Below are 18,419 nucleotides of genomic sequence, written 5' to 3' on the forward strand. Positions count from 1 at the left end.
TCCTAGGCCTTTTCTAGTGCATCCAGCTATTTCAGATTCTAGACAACGACAGGGGCTTTTGGCCCTCATATACGATCAGTGAGAAGGTAGTTAACTCTAAACACATGAATTAACTGTTGGACGTTTTGTAATACATAGAGTATTCCCAAGTACCCAAAAGTTAAATGCCTATATAAAAAGTGCTTATACTCATTGATAAGGAATACTGAAGAGAAATTACCTAATATGCTTGCTTTGCCTATATTTGTTATAGATTCCCCATAGTGTCGGCGGGACAAGACTGGTGAGGTCACGGGGCTTGGTACTGTTGAAATGCCTTCATTCTCTGAAACTGAGGTAGGTTCTTTTGCTGGGTGGAGAAAGCTTGGCTTCATATGCTCATAAGGTAGAGGATTGGAAGTATTATACCAGTGGATCTGGACAGGTGAAATGTTGCTGTAGTGTTTCAGTATTAAAGGTTCTAATCTATAAGCCTTGATTAAAAAAAATTCAAAGAAACACAACATTAACGCACAATGCTTGGATTTTAGTAAATCCTGTTTATTCTTATTCTATTGCATGCTCAGTAGACATTAGGGAACTTTTAAAAACCTGAAATTTCTAACATGGATTCCTATTTGTTCACTCTTAATAATGTGTATTTGATCAAATTATATACCCTTAATGATGAGACTACGAAAGGAAAAATAGAGTTAGTCCAGGCTAATAGTGCCCATTAATTTATTTTCAGAGAGACAGATTCATTTTTATTATGTTCTGATATCATCTAACAATTAGATTTATGTTAGTCTCACAAAAAAGCCAAAGTAGTAAACAGTAAACTGGAAAACAGGAAATAAGGTCAATTTTTAATTTTTAGGAGCTCCTACTGAACTCTGTTTTCAAACAAATTAATATAGTAACACAAATTAGATGAGATATAAGATCATTTGTCTAATGTGAAGCAGGGATGATACAGCAGAAAGGCAATGGCCTTGGCGTCAAGATCACTAGAGTTTATACTCTGGCCTCTGTCTCTAACTGTATGACACTTACTGAGTCACAAGGTCTCAGAGCCTCAGCTTCCTGAGCAACACTTCTTACCTCACAAGGATGTTGGGAAGAAACATGTTTTTAAAAACTGCCTAGCACAGTTCTGACAGAAACCATTAAAAAACCATTGCATACAAAAAGAAATCAAAGAAAAACTATAAAATGAATAATAAAAATAACTTTAATAATATTTTAAAATGAGTTTGGAACTCTCCTTTATCATATAACAAAGTCAGGATGATACAAAGGATGGGGTATTCTCTGAAAGCTCAGAGTTCACCTATGAACTCAAGTTCATGTTCAAATGCTAAGAGAATGAGTAAACTGAACGTATATTAATGAAATACTTAACGTCTAGCTGGCTATTTTCACATATATTTTACTTAATCCTGACAACCCTATGAAGTAAAATAATATCATGTGCGTCATATAGATGAGAAACACGTCTCAGAAGTGACTTGGCCAGGACTGTGCAGGCTGTATTCGAATCTAATACTAGACTCCAGGTCAGTGAAAGTTATTTCTTAAATAGAGCAGTTTTGATTCTTTCACATATGGGTAATTTTCTAAAATGTAGTGTCTAGTCAATGTTATATTTATTTGCTACTAGCTAAAGATCTTTTAAAAAACTTTACCCAATTATATAAAGCTGTTTTTCAGAGAAGGAATGCTATAGAGAGTAGTTTCTTTTAAATTTAGTTCTATCTAGGAGCGGGCCTGGTGGCACAGCTGTTAAGTTCCCACATTCCGCTTTGGCGGCCCAGGATTCACCGGTTCGGATCCCGGGTGGGGACACCGCACTGCTTGTCAAGCCATGCTGTGGCAGGTGTCCCCCATATAAAGTAGAGGAAGATGGGCATGGACGTTAGCTCGGGGCTAGTCTTCCTCAGCAAAAAGAGGAGGATTGGCAGCAGGTATTAGCTCAGGGCTAATCTCCCTCAAAAAAAAAAATTTAGTTCTATCTAGCTTATCCCTAAAAAAAGATTTTAAGGAAGCATTTTTCTCACCTAAAAATCATACTTGGCATATAAACTGCTTACCTGCATGCAAGATCTTTGGAGTGTTCACATTAAAAAAAATTATTTACAGTACAAAGAAACGAGAATGTAAAAATCCAAAATTTTATAATTCTACCAGGCTAAAATAAACTCTTCTACTTTTTCATGTTTAATACACAATACTTAAATATTTTCATTTCTATGAGGATCTATCAAACATATTTCAATATTGTAGCATGCTTTAGAGAAAAAAGTAAAGTGGGATTTTAAAAATTTATGGTTGTTAATTAGTATTACAACTGGTTAAAGTTTGAAAGTCCAGATGACTCCTGTCCCTTGTATTAACTGTCCAGAGATCATATTTTTACATTATACTCTTACACTACAAGTTAAAATATAAACAGATCAACTCTAAGATATTTTATTTCCTGAGTCCTAAATTAACCAAAACATAAAAGTTCTAAAAACAGGAACCTACGCAAATAGAATCAGATAAATGAATTTTTCTCATTAATTCAATGGTACTTTGCAAGATTTCTTATGGATTCTTTTAGGAACAATTTAATATTGAGAGAAAAATGTATCTGCAACTCACCACTGGATCTGTCGGATGAAAAATATTTAGTAACCGGTTACAAATCTCTCTGGGCAAAATATGGTCTTGACTTCCAGTGTTTCCTGGGCGGATGCCACGCAATGCCAAAAAAACTGCTAGTGGGGATCCCATGCAGAAGAAATTCTCAACCTAAAATGACAAAGTCATCCTAAATTTTAAAAATGGTGAAGTGTTTTTCAATAGAATTTGGCCACGACATAATATATGATAAAATACAAACAATAAAATTATCTCCAAATATGTCTTTTTTAATGAGTTTTGTCTAGATGGTATTCGCATTATTTGTTAACTATACACCAACCACTAATTATCCTAAACAATCTATTTACAGGAGCAACTTCATTATCTTTAAATCTAATAGAAAATGAAGAATGAGAAAAGGTGGATAGAAGAAGGAAGATCATTTCATTGTGTGTTTCCATACACTAATTAAAGATTTATTAAGCTATTTTTTTAAATTAAATTTTTTTATTGAGGTAACGGGTTTATAACATTATATAAATTTCAGATGCATATCATCATATTTTGATTTCTGTGTAGACTACATCATGTTCACCACCCAAAGACTACTTACCATCTGTCACCATACATGTGCCCTGTCACTCCTTTTGCCTTCCTCCCTTCCTAAGCTACTATTTTTTTCTTATGCTTTTTGGTGAGGAAGATTGGCCCTGAGCTAACAGCTGCTGCCAATCCTCCTCGTTTTTTTCTCCCCAAAGCCCCAGTACATAGTTGTATACCCTAGTTGTAGGTCATTCCAGTTCTTCTATGTGGGATGCCGCCACAGCATGGCTTGATGAGTGGTGTGTAGGTGTGTGCCCAGGATCTGAACCGGCGAACCCCAGGCCATCAAAGCAGAGCATGAGAACTCAACCACTTGTCCACAGTGCCATTTTGAGTGAAGTAACACACTAGGTGCTCTTAAGGATAGAAAGACCAATAAGGCAGAGCTTCTGCACTCAGAGTTTACAATCCTGTGGGGGAGGCAGAATAAAATAAATCCATAATAGAGTGAAAGAGAGCAGAGACAGGAACAATTAATTCCAACTCTGAGGGCTTTACAAAGGAGGAAGCACTTACACTGACCACAAAAGATGAAAAGGATTTCCACAGTTGGGGTTGGGACACTGGGGCTGGGAAAAAGGACATTCCAGACTGATACAACCACATGAACTATAAAGCAGAGGCAAGAAAGAACCTGGCTCAATTTAGAGAACAGAAATAGTGTGACATGGCTGAAAAACTGGGTGTGGGGAAAATGTAGTTTGAAATGAAAATGTACAGAATCTTGACTGTTTGAGTTAGAAAGCTGGACTTAATTTATAAGTAGTGAAGGACAATAGGATTTGACCCATGTTTTAGGAGGCTAGTAAACCTGGTACTAGCTTGCGGATGAACTGGAAAATTGAGAGGCTGGTGGCTCAGAGACAAATTAGGAAACTACTCAAAGAGTTTAGGCAAAAGATAATCTGAACCTGGGCAGGACAAACTGTTCCATTCAGAAACGGAAATATGAGAGGTTAGGGTGGAATCAATCTGAGTGAATGGAGATGAGGAATGAGTCAGAGGCAAGTCACAAGATTTGAGTCTGGCTGATTGGGAGGATAGTGGTTCCATTAATCCTAACAGGAAGCTCTAGGTAAATCCTGCTTTTGTTCATAATAAGTTTGAGGTATCTGTAACACATCTAACAGGTAGCTGAAAATTTAGGGCAAGAGATATAGAATTGCATATATCACCATCTAAGTCTGTGTGTCACCATCATAGAAGTGACATGGAAAACCAAGAGAATGGGTAAGACTGCCTAGGAAGTGCACAGAGTAAAAAAGGGATTTTGATAGAACTATGAGGACTATCTATTTGATTAGCAGGTGAGGGAGGTAAAACTACAACAGGGAGAGTGAAAGGAGAAAGGGAACCAGGATAAAGTAGTATCATGGAGGTCAAGGGAGGAGAGGCCTTCAAGGAAAACAGGGTGTCACAGTGCTGCACTGCACACAGAACGCAATCTCTTTCCCTCCTAAGCGCCCCCTACCTCTCTTACATGTTCCATCTCTTCATGAGTGAGACATCCCAAATACATCCTTCCCTCTCGCCCCCAGCGTCTAAGAAATCATTCCAACAGAGTCTAACATTTCACCTCATCACAGCTCAAATGGACTATATGGTAACAGTGTCCCTGCCTCCAATTTTAAACTCCTTTAATTCCTTCCCCACAATGTCTCTGGAGTGATTTTTCTCTATGTCCAAATTAAAAAATACATATGAATGAGTATGCATTTTGAGATGGTACTTTTATGTTAAATATAGTTCTTTTTTTAAAAGATTGGATAACCAGAATGTTTGTAGATGACATCAGCAACATGGAAGAGTGAGCTGTTCCCTCTGTCTCTCCCATTTTGAGCTACAACTTAAATGGACATTCACTGACCAACAGAGGGAGCCCACACAGCACAACAGGACGCCTGAGACACACATGCAGCTACAAATCTGAGGGTGGTCGGACTGGTCCCCCCGGAAGTGGCAGAGAGAGGTGAGCATGCCCTTCTCTCCCTAGTAGCCCTGTGCATGCACAAGAACGTTTTCCAACCTGGCACAAGTGCCCTGAAAGTGGGAACATGCAGCGGGGTGACTGTAGGAGGAGGTGGTAGTGACCCTTAGCCTGTAATCATGATCGCTCTTGTGGTGATGACCGGAGCCCACCATGCCCCTGTGCCACCAAGGAGTGGCCCTAGCTTGGTCCAGTGAGAAAGCCCCACCCGCCAAGCACAGTGGCCCTGCAGACTGTAAACAGAGACTGCAGCAGATCTATGCACTGGGGCAAGCATAGCTGAGGCCTGCATGCGAGCATGCTCACAGTGCTGCTGAGCCCCAAAAGAGGTAACATGTCCTGGGCAGCTGTGGAAAGAGGTGGTGGCAGCTTTTAGCTCACTGGTTATCACTCTCCTGGTGGGGAGGGGTAGCCCATAGTGTCCCTGCAGTACAAAGGAGTGGTCCTAGCTCAGGTCTCAGCAGGAAGCCCTGCCCACCAAGCAGAGTCCGCACAAGCGCCTGAATGCACCCCACGCTGGGGCATGCACCCAAAATACCCCCACAGCATCGAGCAGACAAGGTAGGGCCAAAAACGTTGCTCCTGCTTCTCCCTAGCGGTAACACGAGCAATCTGCAACCTAAAAACACCACAAGTGCCCCGACAAAAGATTAGTTCATCCAACACCATGAGAAACTGCAGCAAATATTCAGACCAGGAGGAAAATGACAATTTTCTAGAAACCAAAACTGAAGACACAGAAATTCAGAACCTAAATGACAGAGAATTCAAAACAGCTATCGTAAGGAAACTCAACGAGATGCAAGAAAACACAGAAAGACAATTCAAGGGGATCAGCAATAAAATGAATCTCTTCACCAAAGAGATTGAAACTATAAAAAAAATCAAGCAGAAATTCTGGAGATGAAAAGCATAATTAATGAAATAAAAAACAATCTAGAATCCTTAAGAAATAGCACTGATGTTACAGAGGAAAGAATTAGTGTTCTAGAGGATAAAAATGTAGAAATTCTATAGGTGGAGGAGGAGACAGAACTAAGATTTCAAAAAAATGAAGAAATTTTTTGAGAAATATCCAACTCAATTAGGAAAAGCAACATAAGGATTATAGGTATTCCAGAGGGAGAAAGAGCTTGTTCAAAGAAATAATTGCTGAGAACTTCCCAAACCTGGGGATGGTTCCCGATTTACAAATAAAGGAAACTAACAGAACGCCTAATTTCATCAATGCCAAAAGGCCTTCTCCAAAGCATATAATAGTAAAAATGGCAAAAGTCAATGATGAAGAAAAAATATTAGGAGGAGCAACGCAGAAGAAAATAACCTACAAAGGAGATTCTATCAGGCTTTCAGCAGATTTCTTGGCAGAAACCCTACAGGCTGGGAGAGAGTGGAATGATATATTCAAAATACTGAAGGACAAAAACTTTCAGCCAAGAATACTCTATCCAGTGAAACTTTCCTTCAGATACAATGGAGAAATAAAAGCTTTCCCAGATAAACAAGACAAGGATGCCCTCTATCACCACTCTTATTTAACATAGTTCTGGAGGTCCTGGCCAGAGCAATCAGGCAAGAAAAAGGAATAAAAGGAATCCAAATAGGGAGGGAAGAAGTGAAACTCTCGCTGTTTGCAGACGACATGATCTTATATATAGAAAACCCCAAAGAATCCATCCGAAAACTGTTAGAAGTAATCAACAACTACAGCAAAGTTGCAGGGTATAAAATCAATTTGCATAAATCAGTAGCATTTCTATACTCCAGTAATGAACCAACAGAAAAAGAACTCAAGAATACAATACCATTCACAATCGCAACAAAAAGAATAAAATACCTTGGGGTAAATTTAACTAAGGAAGTGAAGGACCTATATAATGAAAATTACAAGGCCTTTCTGAGAGAATTGGATGACGACATAAGGAGATGGAAAGACATTCCATGTACATGGATTGGAAGAATAAACATAGTTAAAATGTCCGTTCTACCTAAAGCAATCTACAGATTCAACGCCATCCCAATCAGAATCCCAATGACATTCTTTACAGAATTAGAACAAAGAATCCTAAAATTCACATGGGGCAACAAAAGACCCCGAATTGCTAAAGCAATCCTGAGAAAAAAGAACAAAACGGGAGGCATCACAATCCCTGACTTCAAAACATACTACAAAGCTACAGTAATCAAAACAGCATGGTACTGGTACAAAAACAGGTGCACAGATCAATGGAACAGAATTGAAAGCCCAGAAATAAAACCACACATCTATGGACAGCTTATCTTTGACAAAGGAGCTGAGGGCATACAATGGAAAAAAGAAAGTCTTTTCAACAAATGGTGCTGGGAAAACTGGAAAGCCACATGTAAAAGAATGAAAATTGACCATTCTTTTTCACCATTCACCAAAATAAACTCAAAATGGATTAAAGACCTAAAGGTGAGACCTGAAACCATAAGGCTTCTGGAAGAAAATGTAGGCAGTACACTCTTTGACATCAGTATTAAAAGGATCTTTTCGGACACCATGCCTTCTCAGAGAAGGGAAACAATAGAAAGAATAAACAAATGGGACTTCATCAGATTAAAGAGCTTTTTCAAGGCAAATGAAAACAGGATTGAAACAAAAAAACAACCCACTAACTGGGAAAAAATATTTGCAAGTCATATATCTGACAAAGGCTTAATATTCTTAATATATAAAGAACTCTCGCAACTCAATCACAAAACATCAAACAACCCAATCAAAAAATGGGCTGGAGACATGAACAGACATTTCTCCAAAGAAGATATACTGATGGCCAATAGGCACATGAAAAGATGCTCATCATCGCTGATCATCAGGGAAATGCAAATCAAAACTACACTAAGATATCACCTTACACCTGTTAGAATGACAAAAATATCTAAAACTAATAGCAACAAATGTTGGAGAGGGTGCGGAGAAAAAGGAACCCTCATACACTGCTGGTGGGAATGCAAACTGGTGCAGCCACTATGGAAAACAGTATGGAGATTCCTCAAAAAACTAAAAATAGAACTACCATATGATCCAGCCATCCCACTACTGGTTATTTATCCAAAGAGCCTGAAGTCAGCAATCCCAAAAGTCCTATGCACCCCAATGTTTATTGCAGCACTGTTTACAATAGCCAAGACGTGGAAGCAACCTAAGTGCCCATCAACAGACGAATGGATAAAGAAGATGTGGTACATATATACAATGGAATACTACTCAGCTGCAAAACAGAACAAAATCATTCCATTTGCAATAACATGGATGGACCTTGAGAGAATTATGTTAAGTGAAATAAGCCAGCGAGAGAAAGATAATCTGTGTATGACTCCACTCATATGAGGAATTTAAAACTATGGACCAAGAACAGTTTAGTGGATACCAGGGGAAAGGTGGGGTGGGGGGTGGGCACAAAGGGTGAAGTGGTGCACCTACAACATGACTGACAAACATTAATGTACAATTGAAATTTCACAAGATTGTAACCTATCAATAACTCAATAAAAAAAAAAACTGGAAAAAAAAAGAAAAAAAAAAAAAGCTTCCCAGATAAACAAAAGTTGAGGGAGTTCATTGCCACTAGACCTCCCTACAAGAAATAATTAAAGATGCCCTCACAGTGGCAACAAAAAGACAAAGGTCTACAAAGCCCCAAGCAAGGAGACAAACAGGCAGACAAAATCAGAAACCTGCAGCTTTCTATCAGAAAAAGGAGGCAAAGACTCAATTACAACTTTTTAAAAGAGAAAGGGAAAGAAAGCATCAAAAGTAATGATAAAGACTTCAACTTAGTCACAAACTCACAACATTAAAAAGAACGATTTGTAACAGCAATTACTCAGAAAGGGAGAGGAAAGGGAAGGTACTTGCTTAGGTTAATGGAGAGCACAGGCCTTAAGAAAACGGACAATCCCATCTCCAATATCTTTCATACAATTCTCATGGTAACCACTAAACAAAAAATCAGAGCAGAGCCACAATTCACAAAAAGAGAAAACTGAGGAATCCTCCTCAGAAAACCACCACAATGAAATAGCAGATGAATACAAAGGAAGAGAAACAACGGAAACATAGAACAACCAGAAAATAAGAGATAAAATGGCAGTATTAAGCCCTCAGATATCAATAATCACTCTAAATATAAACGGATTGAATTCTCCAATCAAAAGACACAGAGTATGCGGATGGATTAAAATTCAAGATCCCATAAAATGCTGCCTCCAGGAAATGCATCTCAGCTCCAAAGACAAATACAGGCTTAGAATGAAAGGATGGAAAACAATACTCCAAGCTAATGGCCAACAAAAGAAAGCAAGTGTTGCTAAACTTTTAGCAGACAAAGCCAACTTCAAGATAAAAAAGACAATGAGAGACAAAGAGGGCCAGTATATAATGATAAAAGGAACACTCCACCAAGATGATATAACAATTATCTATATATACGCACCTAACACAGGGGCACCAAAGTACATAAAGTAATTGTTAACAGACCTAAAGGGAGAAATTAACAGCAACATAAAAATAGTAGGGGACCTCAACACCCCACTTACATCAATGGAGAGATGATCCAGACAAAATCTCAACAAGGAAATAGTAGATTTAAATGAAACACTTGATCTGATGGACTTAATAGCTATATACAGAGCATTCCATCCCAAAACAGCAGAATATACATTCTTCTTCAAGTGCACATGGATCACTGTCAAAGATACATGATATGTTGAGAAACAAGGCAAGCCTCAATAAATTTAAGAAGACTGAAATCATCCCAACAATCTTTTCCAACCACAATGCTATGAAGCTAGAAATCAACCACAAGAAAACAACTGGGAAAGTCAGAAATATGTGGAAACTAAAAAACATGCTGTCAACCAACCACTGGATCATTGAAGAAATCAAAGGGGAAATTAAAAAATACCTGGAGACAAATGAAAATACAATATACCACCTCTTACGGGAGGCAGGAAAAGTGGTCAAGAGGGAAATTCATAGCAATGTAGGCACACCTCAACAAGCAAGAAAAATCTCAAATAAGTAATCTTAAAATGCACCTACAAGAGCTGGAAAAAGAACAAACAAAGCCCAAAGTCAGCAGAAGGAGGGAAATAATAAAACTCAGAGCAGAAATAAATGAAATAGAGACTAAAAAAACAGTAGAAAGGATTAATGAAACTAAGAGCTGGTTCCTTGAGAAGATAAAATTGACAAACCCTTAGCCAGATACACCAAGAAAAAAGAGAATGCTCAAATAAATAAAATTAGAAATGAAAGAGGAGAAATTACAACAGATACTGCAGAAATACAAAGAATTATAAGAGAATACTATGAAAAACTATATGCCCACAAATTTAATAACCTGTAAGAAATGGATGAATTCCTAGACTCATACAACCTCCCAAAACTGAATCAAGAAGAAACAGAGAATCTGAACAGACCAATCACAAGCACAGAGATTGAAACAGTAATCAAAAAACTTCCAAAAAACAAAAGTCCAGGACCAGATGGCTTCTCTGGAGAATTCTACCAAACATTCAAAGAAGATTTAATACCTATGCTTCTCAAACTTTTCTGAAAAATTGAAGGAGATGGAATGCTTCCTAACACATTCTATGAGGCCAACATTACCCTGATACCAAAACCAGACAAGGACAACATCAAGAAAAACTACAGGTCAATATCACTGATGAACTTAAGTGCAAAAATCCTGAATAAAATATTGGCAAACCGAATACAGCAATACATTAAAAGGATCATACACCACAATCAAGTGGGATTTATTCCAGAGACGCAGGGATGGTTCAACATCCATAAATCAATCAATGTGATACACCACATCAACAACTTGAGGAATGAGAATCAGATGATCATCTGAATAGATGCAGAGAAAGCATTTGATGAGACCCGACATCCATTTACGATAAAAACTCTCAATAAAATGGGTAACGGAGGAAAGTGCCTCAACATAATAAAGCCCATATACAACAAACCCAAAGCCAACATCATACTTAATGGTGAAAAACTGAAAGCCATCCCTCTGAGAACAGGAACAAGACAAGGGTGCCCACTCTCACCACTCCTATTCAACATAGTACTGGAGGTACTGGCCAGAGCAATTAGGCAAGAAAAAGAAATAAAAGGAATCCAAATTGGAAAGGAAGAAGTGAAACTTTCGCTATCTGCAGATGACAAGATTCTATATATAGAAAACTCTAAAGAATCCACCAGAAAACCATCAGAAATAATCAACAACTACAGCAAAGTTGAAGGGTACAAAATCAATTTTAAAAAATCAGTTGCTTTTCTACACACTAACAATGAACTAGCAGAAAGAGAAATCAAGAATATAGTCCCATTTACAATCACAACTAAAAGAATAAAATACCTAGGAATAAACTTAACCAGAGGTGAAAGACCTATACACTGAAAACTATAAGACATTATTGAAAGAAACTGAAGAAGACATAAAGAAATGGAAAGATATTCCATGCTCATGGGTTGGAAGAACAAACATAGTTAAAATGTCTATACTACCTAAAGCAATCTAGAGATTCAATGCAATCCCAATCAGAATCCCAATGACATTCTTCACAGAAATAGAACAAAGAATTAAAAAACTTACATGGAACAACAAAAGACCCTGAATAGCCACAGGAATCCTGAGAAAAAAGAAGAAAGCTGGAGGCATCACAATCCCTGACTTCAAAACATACTACAAAGCTATCGTAATCAAAACAGCATGGTACTGGCACAAAAACAGACACACAGATCAATGGAACAGAACTGAAAGCCCAGAAATAAAACCACACGTCTACAGACAATCTTTGACACAAAGGAGCCAAGAACATACAATGGAGAAGGGAAAATCTCTTCAATAAATGGTCTTGGGAAAACTGACAGCCACATGCAAAAGAATGAAAGTAGACCATTAACTTGCACCACACACAAAAATTAACTCTAAATAGATTGAAGATTTGAATGTAAAATCTGAAACCATAAAACTCTTACAAGAAAATATAGGCAATACACTGTTTGACATTGGTCTTAGTAACATTTTTTCAAATACCATGTCTACTCAGGCAAGGGAAACAAAAGAAAAAGTTAACAAATGGGACTATGTCAGACTAAAAAGCTTCTGCAAAGCAAAGGAAATCATGAACAAAAGGGAAAGACAACCCACCAACTGGGAGAAAATATTTGCAAATCATTTATCAGACAGGTGGTTATCTCTAAAATATATAAAGAACTCATACAACTCAACAAAGTAAAAACAAACAACTCAATCAAAAAATAGGCAGAGGATACGAACAGACACTTTTCCAAGGAAGATACATAGATGGCCAACAGACACATGAAATGATGCTCAACATCACTAATTATTAGGGAAATGCAAATCAAAACTATGATGAAATATCACCTTATACCTGTCAGAATGGCTATAATTACCAAGACAAAAAAGAACAAATGTTGGAGAGGATGTGGAGAAAGGGAACTCTCATCTACTGCACCAGACAGTTACTGCATGATTTCACTCATATGTGGGCAATAACAAATACATGGATAAAGAGAAGAGATTAGTGGTCACCAGAGAGGAAGAGAGTTGGTGGGGTGGGGGAAAGGGATAAAGGGGCACATATGTATGGTGATGGCTAAAAATTAGACTACTTGGGGTGAGCACAATTAAGTGTATTCAGAAACTGATGAACAATAATGTATACCTGAAATTATGATCTCAATAAAATTACTTGAAAAAAATGTTTGAAGGCTGCAGAAAATTAACTTGTATTAAGAAAAATTAAAAATATAAGAAAAAAAAGTGAGGGGCCCCGTGGCTGAGTGGTTGTTCACACATTCCACTTTGGCAGCCCAGGATTTCACCAGTTTGGATCCTGGGTGTGGACTTGGCACCCCTCTTGGAGCCATGCTGAGGCAGCGTCCCACACAGCACAACCAGAGGCACTCACAACTAGAATATACGATTATGTACTGTGGGGCTTTGGGGAGAAGAAGGAAAAAAAAAAAAAAAAAGACTGGCAACAGATGTTAGCTCAGGTGCCAATCTTTAAAAAAAGGAAAAGAAAAAGCAAGTGAAATAATAGTGACACAGATGAAAACAGTGATTTGTGAAAGGATTAAGGTAATTTCTTCATCTGTAAAGTGAGGAGAGGATAAAGGAAAGAGAAAGATACAAAAAATAGTTGAGATAGAAGAGAAAGCTGTGTAAGTCCTTTCTGCTTGATAGACATAGGCATACAGGCATACACAAATCTACCCCAGGAAACTGCTTTATGCACTGGTCGGGTACTTCATAAATGCTTATTAAATTGTTAAATCCACAGAATAAACAACTTTCCTTTCTCTGTTTATGACTGGTCTGCAGTCTGATAGACAAACACACAAAGGAGTTATTCTCTCCCAGGTAAGAGTAATCCTCTTTAGTGATGCCCAAATTCTTCGAAGAATTTTAAAGGCGAAAAAGACTTTTCGATATTTAGTTTAATCTCCTTGTCCAGGGACAATCAGATAAATTCAGAGATGTTAAACGATTTGGCTAATGTTACTTTACTAGTTAGGCAAAGCCTCATGATCAGAACCAAACTTTCCCACTCTCCAGACCAACGTTTGTCAATATTTTCTTCTTTTTTTTAAGTTCAACGGTCACTTGTAACAGATTGAACATCTGTATTCTAAAAGTAAATCCATCTGCTGGTTAAGAGGCAAAGAAAACTTTCTATTCCTTTTAGAACTCAAGTGCTAAATATTCATTTGCCAATTTATGAGACACTCCTTTTTAAATTTCAGATTTCTACATTTTTCTCTATGACTAATTAAATAACAATTAAAAATCCTTATTATTAGGCTACATATAACTACACATTAGAAGGATACACAATTATAGTACATGAGTTCTAGTAACGTGATATTGAATTCTGAGATCCTAATACACTTAGTGGATCATACTCGACTCTCCAGTAAAATACTCAAGCCATGAAATACAAGAGTTTACTTTTTCTACCAAATCAGTTCTATACATTCAACATTGATTATGTATAATAATGGTGGTAGAGATGGAACTCAAATTCCTGGTGGGGATGACTCCAAAGACCATGCTCTTACGGTTTTTAAATGTATATTATTACTTTACCTTACGGCTTTTAAATGTATAAGTTAAAAAAAAAACTTTGTAAGTCATGGAGATAGATTCAATAAGAAAATTCTTACTGTTTTAAAAAAAATTTCTACATCATTCCATAACTTAACCTGTATGTTAAGTTCCTGTGATAAAGAAACAGATTTCAAGAAGAGATGATATAACACACTAGACATGGGCATACATTCAAAAGAAATGAGTATTAGGAAACATGCCATACTCCATGTAACACTGCAAACAAATTATTTGTTATTCAGCTATAGGCTGTGTTCTTTCCAACAGTAGATCAATGTCGACATCTCTCTGTCACTTCCTTCTAAATCACTGCTCCATTCTGATGCTCAAAAACCCTGAAAAGCTTCTACTGCCTATATCATATATAAGTTCTTTCCTTCCAGCTCTTCTTGCTCTCCTACAGCCCCTTGCTCTGGGTCCTGTTTATTGTAGCCAAACTAGCTTGCTCGCCCTGCTCCAGACTAACTACACCCGCCTCTTTCTTGTGCTTTTGTGTCACATTCTCATTGATGGAAATGCTAATTTTCCATCCCTGGAATTCTCACTGATATACCTCCACTCATTTTTCTTACCACCCACAACTAGTTGGTCACTAAGGTTTGTTAATTCTAAATACTAAATATCTTCCAGATCTATTTTTCTGTTCCCAATACTCAAGGTTTCGTGATGTTTCTTGGAGGTACTAGGTAGTTACATCCCTCCACACCTTTGTTCATGCTGCTTCTTCCCACAGAACAGCAGTCCTCTTTTCTTCCGCTTGGCAATATCCAATTTGCTGAGATCAAATGTCATTCCTTCGTAAACTTCTCCAGGCAAAATTAAAACCTTTCTCTCGCGCATGTATCACTCTGTATACTGCTAACAGCACCAATAACACTTCGTTATATAACCTGAGGGCCGAGGAACTGTCTCGTCCATTCTTTTCTTTGTAGAACCCAGAAACTGTGTCCAACACAGAGTATGTGTTCAATAAATATTCATTTGAAAGAACAATTATTAAGATTTCATTTGAATCCTAATGTCATACTTCAAATGATGTTTGGAAAAAAAATTGAGATCAATAATGAAAATCTCATCTATCTTTCTTTACCTTAAACTTTAAGGCAGGTGTTTGTGTCACAGACGATGCCTTGAGTCCACACAGCCGTTCTTCTATTTCTCTCAGCCTAGGAAGCAGTGTGAGATTATGAACACACTCGTATTCATAATTCCATAAATACTAGACGCTCACTAGTTCACTAAAGTATAGAGAAGAAAAGGATGCCTCAGTATCTAATCCCTCAAATTAACCCGTATGGACAGTATTTGGCAAATGCACTTGCTGTAGTACAGAAAAATCTACACAAGTTTACGAAATGATTAGTGAAAGTACCCCTACTCTTCATAACACCTGCTGTTAACATTTTTTTGGGGAGATCTTTCAGTAAAATGTGAGGCAAGTACAAGCATATATACACCTTTAAAAAAGTCACATCAAACGTTCATACCACATATACTGTTCTGTGTCCTTTTTTCTACATTCAATAATGGATCTTAGAGATCTTTTCATTTCACTGCTTCTTGATCTGCTTCAGTCTCTGTAACAGTTGTGTAACTGTCTACCATATGGGTGAACTACAGTTTATTTAACCTTATCTGCTGATGAACATTTGGATTATTTCAATTTTTTTCAATTATAATGTTTTGTATCTACTTACATTTAATAAACAATGAAACTAAGTTAAAAAAAAGTGCTGTTCATTTTCTAAAGCTGTTAAAAAACTTTACCGGATTTTATATCTAAAATGATGCTCTAAGACTTGCCAACATATTTTCTTTCAAAACTATCAATTATTTTGACACTATATGATTTGTGTATCTAGCTTATTGTACTTAATAAGATTCTAAATGCAATTTAGATATCTTAGACAACTTCTATGACACTAAAATAAATCCAAGGCTTCCTGAGTAAGAATTTTAGTCAACTAAATTGGTTGTTTTTATATAATGTTAACTATCAAAACGAGTGACTTTTCACTGTTAAGAACTGATCAGATGATTGCTAAGAGGACAAAGAAGATAGAGCTCGTAACTATATATGAAGATAGGAATGTAGCAAAGAATTAAAAGATAGCATCAGGAAGGCCACAAGTGATCAGATAATTATAAAATCTGTCAAAAACATACTTGCCAAGAAAAAAGGGCTTTAAATGATTTTCAGAATAATCAGAAAGGTAAAGGCCCATCTCTAAGATTAGTAAAACTACAAAGGACTACACACTGGCAAACATTTTCAATAAGGATTCTATGCAGTGACTCAGCCTGGAATATATTTTAGATTTCATGCTAAATAAATTGTGAAGACAAGACAGAAGGGAAAAGAGGAAGATGACAAAACAATTTATTTTATGCTGTAGGAAAACATATGTAATTAGCATGAAATTAATAGTCTCTAGCTTGATTAGGCATGTTATCTAACAATCTTAGTACCCTAAACAACATATTTCTTCTTTATCATGAGAATCTTAAAAGCATTCTCCTATGAAGTCCAGTAATTCCATGAAGTCATTTTAAACTGTCTTCAGAGACTAGGGCATCTTACCGCCGTTTTGTTAAATAGAGCTCGTCAAGGAGACGTCGCTCTTCATAGCCCATCCATCGCGCATCAGGCAACTCCTCCTCCTTTTGCAGCAACTGTTCATAGAGGCGGACTGGGTTCCAGCCAGTCATTATGTCATAAGTGATCACACATCCCAAGGAATGTGACACTATTGAGACCTTACCCCCTTTTTCTTCAAAGTCTGGATTCCGAGAACAGAAAAGGGAATATAATCGATTCAGCTCTTGCTGAAGGCCTTTAACTAGCTGTTTGAAATAAGAAAACATTGTCATATTAGAGTAATCATTGATTGCTAAAAACTTTATTTCTAAACTGAAATACATTGAGAAAGAAAAACACATATTACTGGCCAAATATATCTAGATTATTAAAATTAGCAGCTTCAAAAGCTTGCAGAAAATGAAGTAAGGTTTACACGCTATTCTAATCCATATCATCACTGAAGAATAAAAGCAGATATTACCCACACAGAGCCTTCCATAGTCCTTAAACCAACTATATGAGCCAACAGTTCCGTAGATTAAAAAAATGTTCTATGCAGATTCCAATAAAATTTCCAAAGAGCCCCTGGAAATTTCTTCTCTGCAACTTTATACATATGTAATTCTAAATTTTTGTAGCTTGTAGTTTTTAAGCCACAGCAAATTTTGGAAAAGAATATTTCAGTTTACGATAACAGGCGTACTAACATATTATATGTACTTATAGTATGTATTCTGTAAATACATTCTGCATTTGGCCAAGAGTAATGTAATGAAAGGCCATTGTATGACTGAAGAAAAAGCTAACATTGATCTACTTGATATTCCAAAACTCCCATTAAGTTGGCAACACAGAGTTGAGTAAAAAGTTTTATATGTCCAGAAAGCAGGGCTTTGAAACGTTTAGAGGTTAATAATCTGGGAACCATCTTAGTCATTTTTCTTTGTAAAACTGCTTTCTTTGATATTTAGCTTTAATAAATATTGCTGAAATATTCCATATGGTCAGAAGAATAAGATTTTTTTGTTATTCAAACCTATACTGGGCCCTAATCTGAGTTTTTTTTTTTTTTTTGATGAGGAAGATTTGCCCTGAGCTAACATCTGTTGCCAATCTTCCTTTTTTTTGTTTGAGGAAGATTCTATCCGAGCTAACATCTGTGTCATCTTTCTCTATTTTGTATGTGGGTCACTGCCGCAGCATGGCTTGATGAGTAGTACAGGTCCACGCCTGGGATCCAGGCCTACAAATCTCGGCTGCCAGAGTACGCAGAACTTAATCACTATGCCTCAGGGCCAGCCCCTGACCTGAATTTTAAGGCAGGCTTCTCCTTTTTCTATCATTTACTTACTACTGTTTGATTATAAATTTCCTCCGTGATATTCAATTTCTCATTTCAGTACCTAATATGCAAGCTGTTACTCCAACATACAAACACTAGTTATGTTGCTGCTTCCATTTTCAA

The 18,419-nt window shown here is 37.0% G+C and overlaps 1 protein-coding gene across 6 annotated transcripts in view; it reads right to left on the reverse strand.

The window, feature by feature from the left end:
* Positions 1-18,419, reverse strand: part of DDHD1 (DDHD domain containing 1) — an 85,369-nt gene that overhangs the window by 11,369 nt on the left and 55,581 nt on the right. For all 6 annotated transcript variants that reach the window (XM_046647137.1, XM_046647139.1, XM_046647136.1 and 3 more), the window contains 4 exons: positions 16,955-17,217; positions 15,464-15,539; positions 2,626-2,775; positions 221-473 (listed from right to left, as the gene is read on the reverse strand). In XM_046647137.1, the coding sequence (XP_046503093.1) occupies positions 221-473; positions 2,626-2,775; positions 15,464-15,539; positions 16,955-17,217 (742 nt within the window). The remainder of the gene's footprint in view (positions 1-220; positions 474-2,625; positions 2,776-15,463; positions 15,540-16,954; positions 17,218-18,419) is intronic.

This window comes from Equus quagga, chromosome 20 (assembly GCF_021613505.1).
Source record: "Equus quagga isolate Etosha38 chromosome 20, UCLA_HA_Equagga_1.0, whole genome shotgun sequence".
Classification (NCBI taxonomy): Eukaryota; Metazoa; Chordata; class Mammalia; order Perissodactyla; family Equidae; genus Equus; species Equus quagga.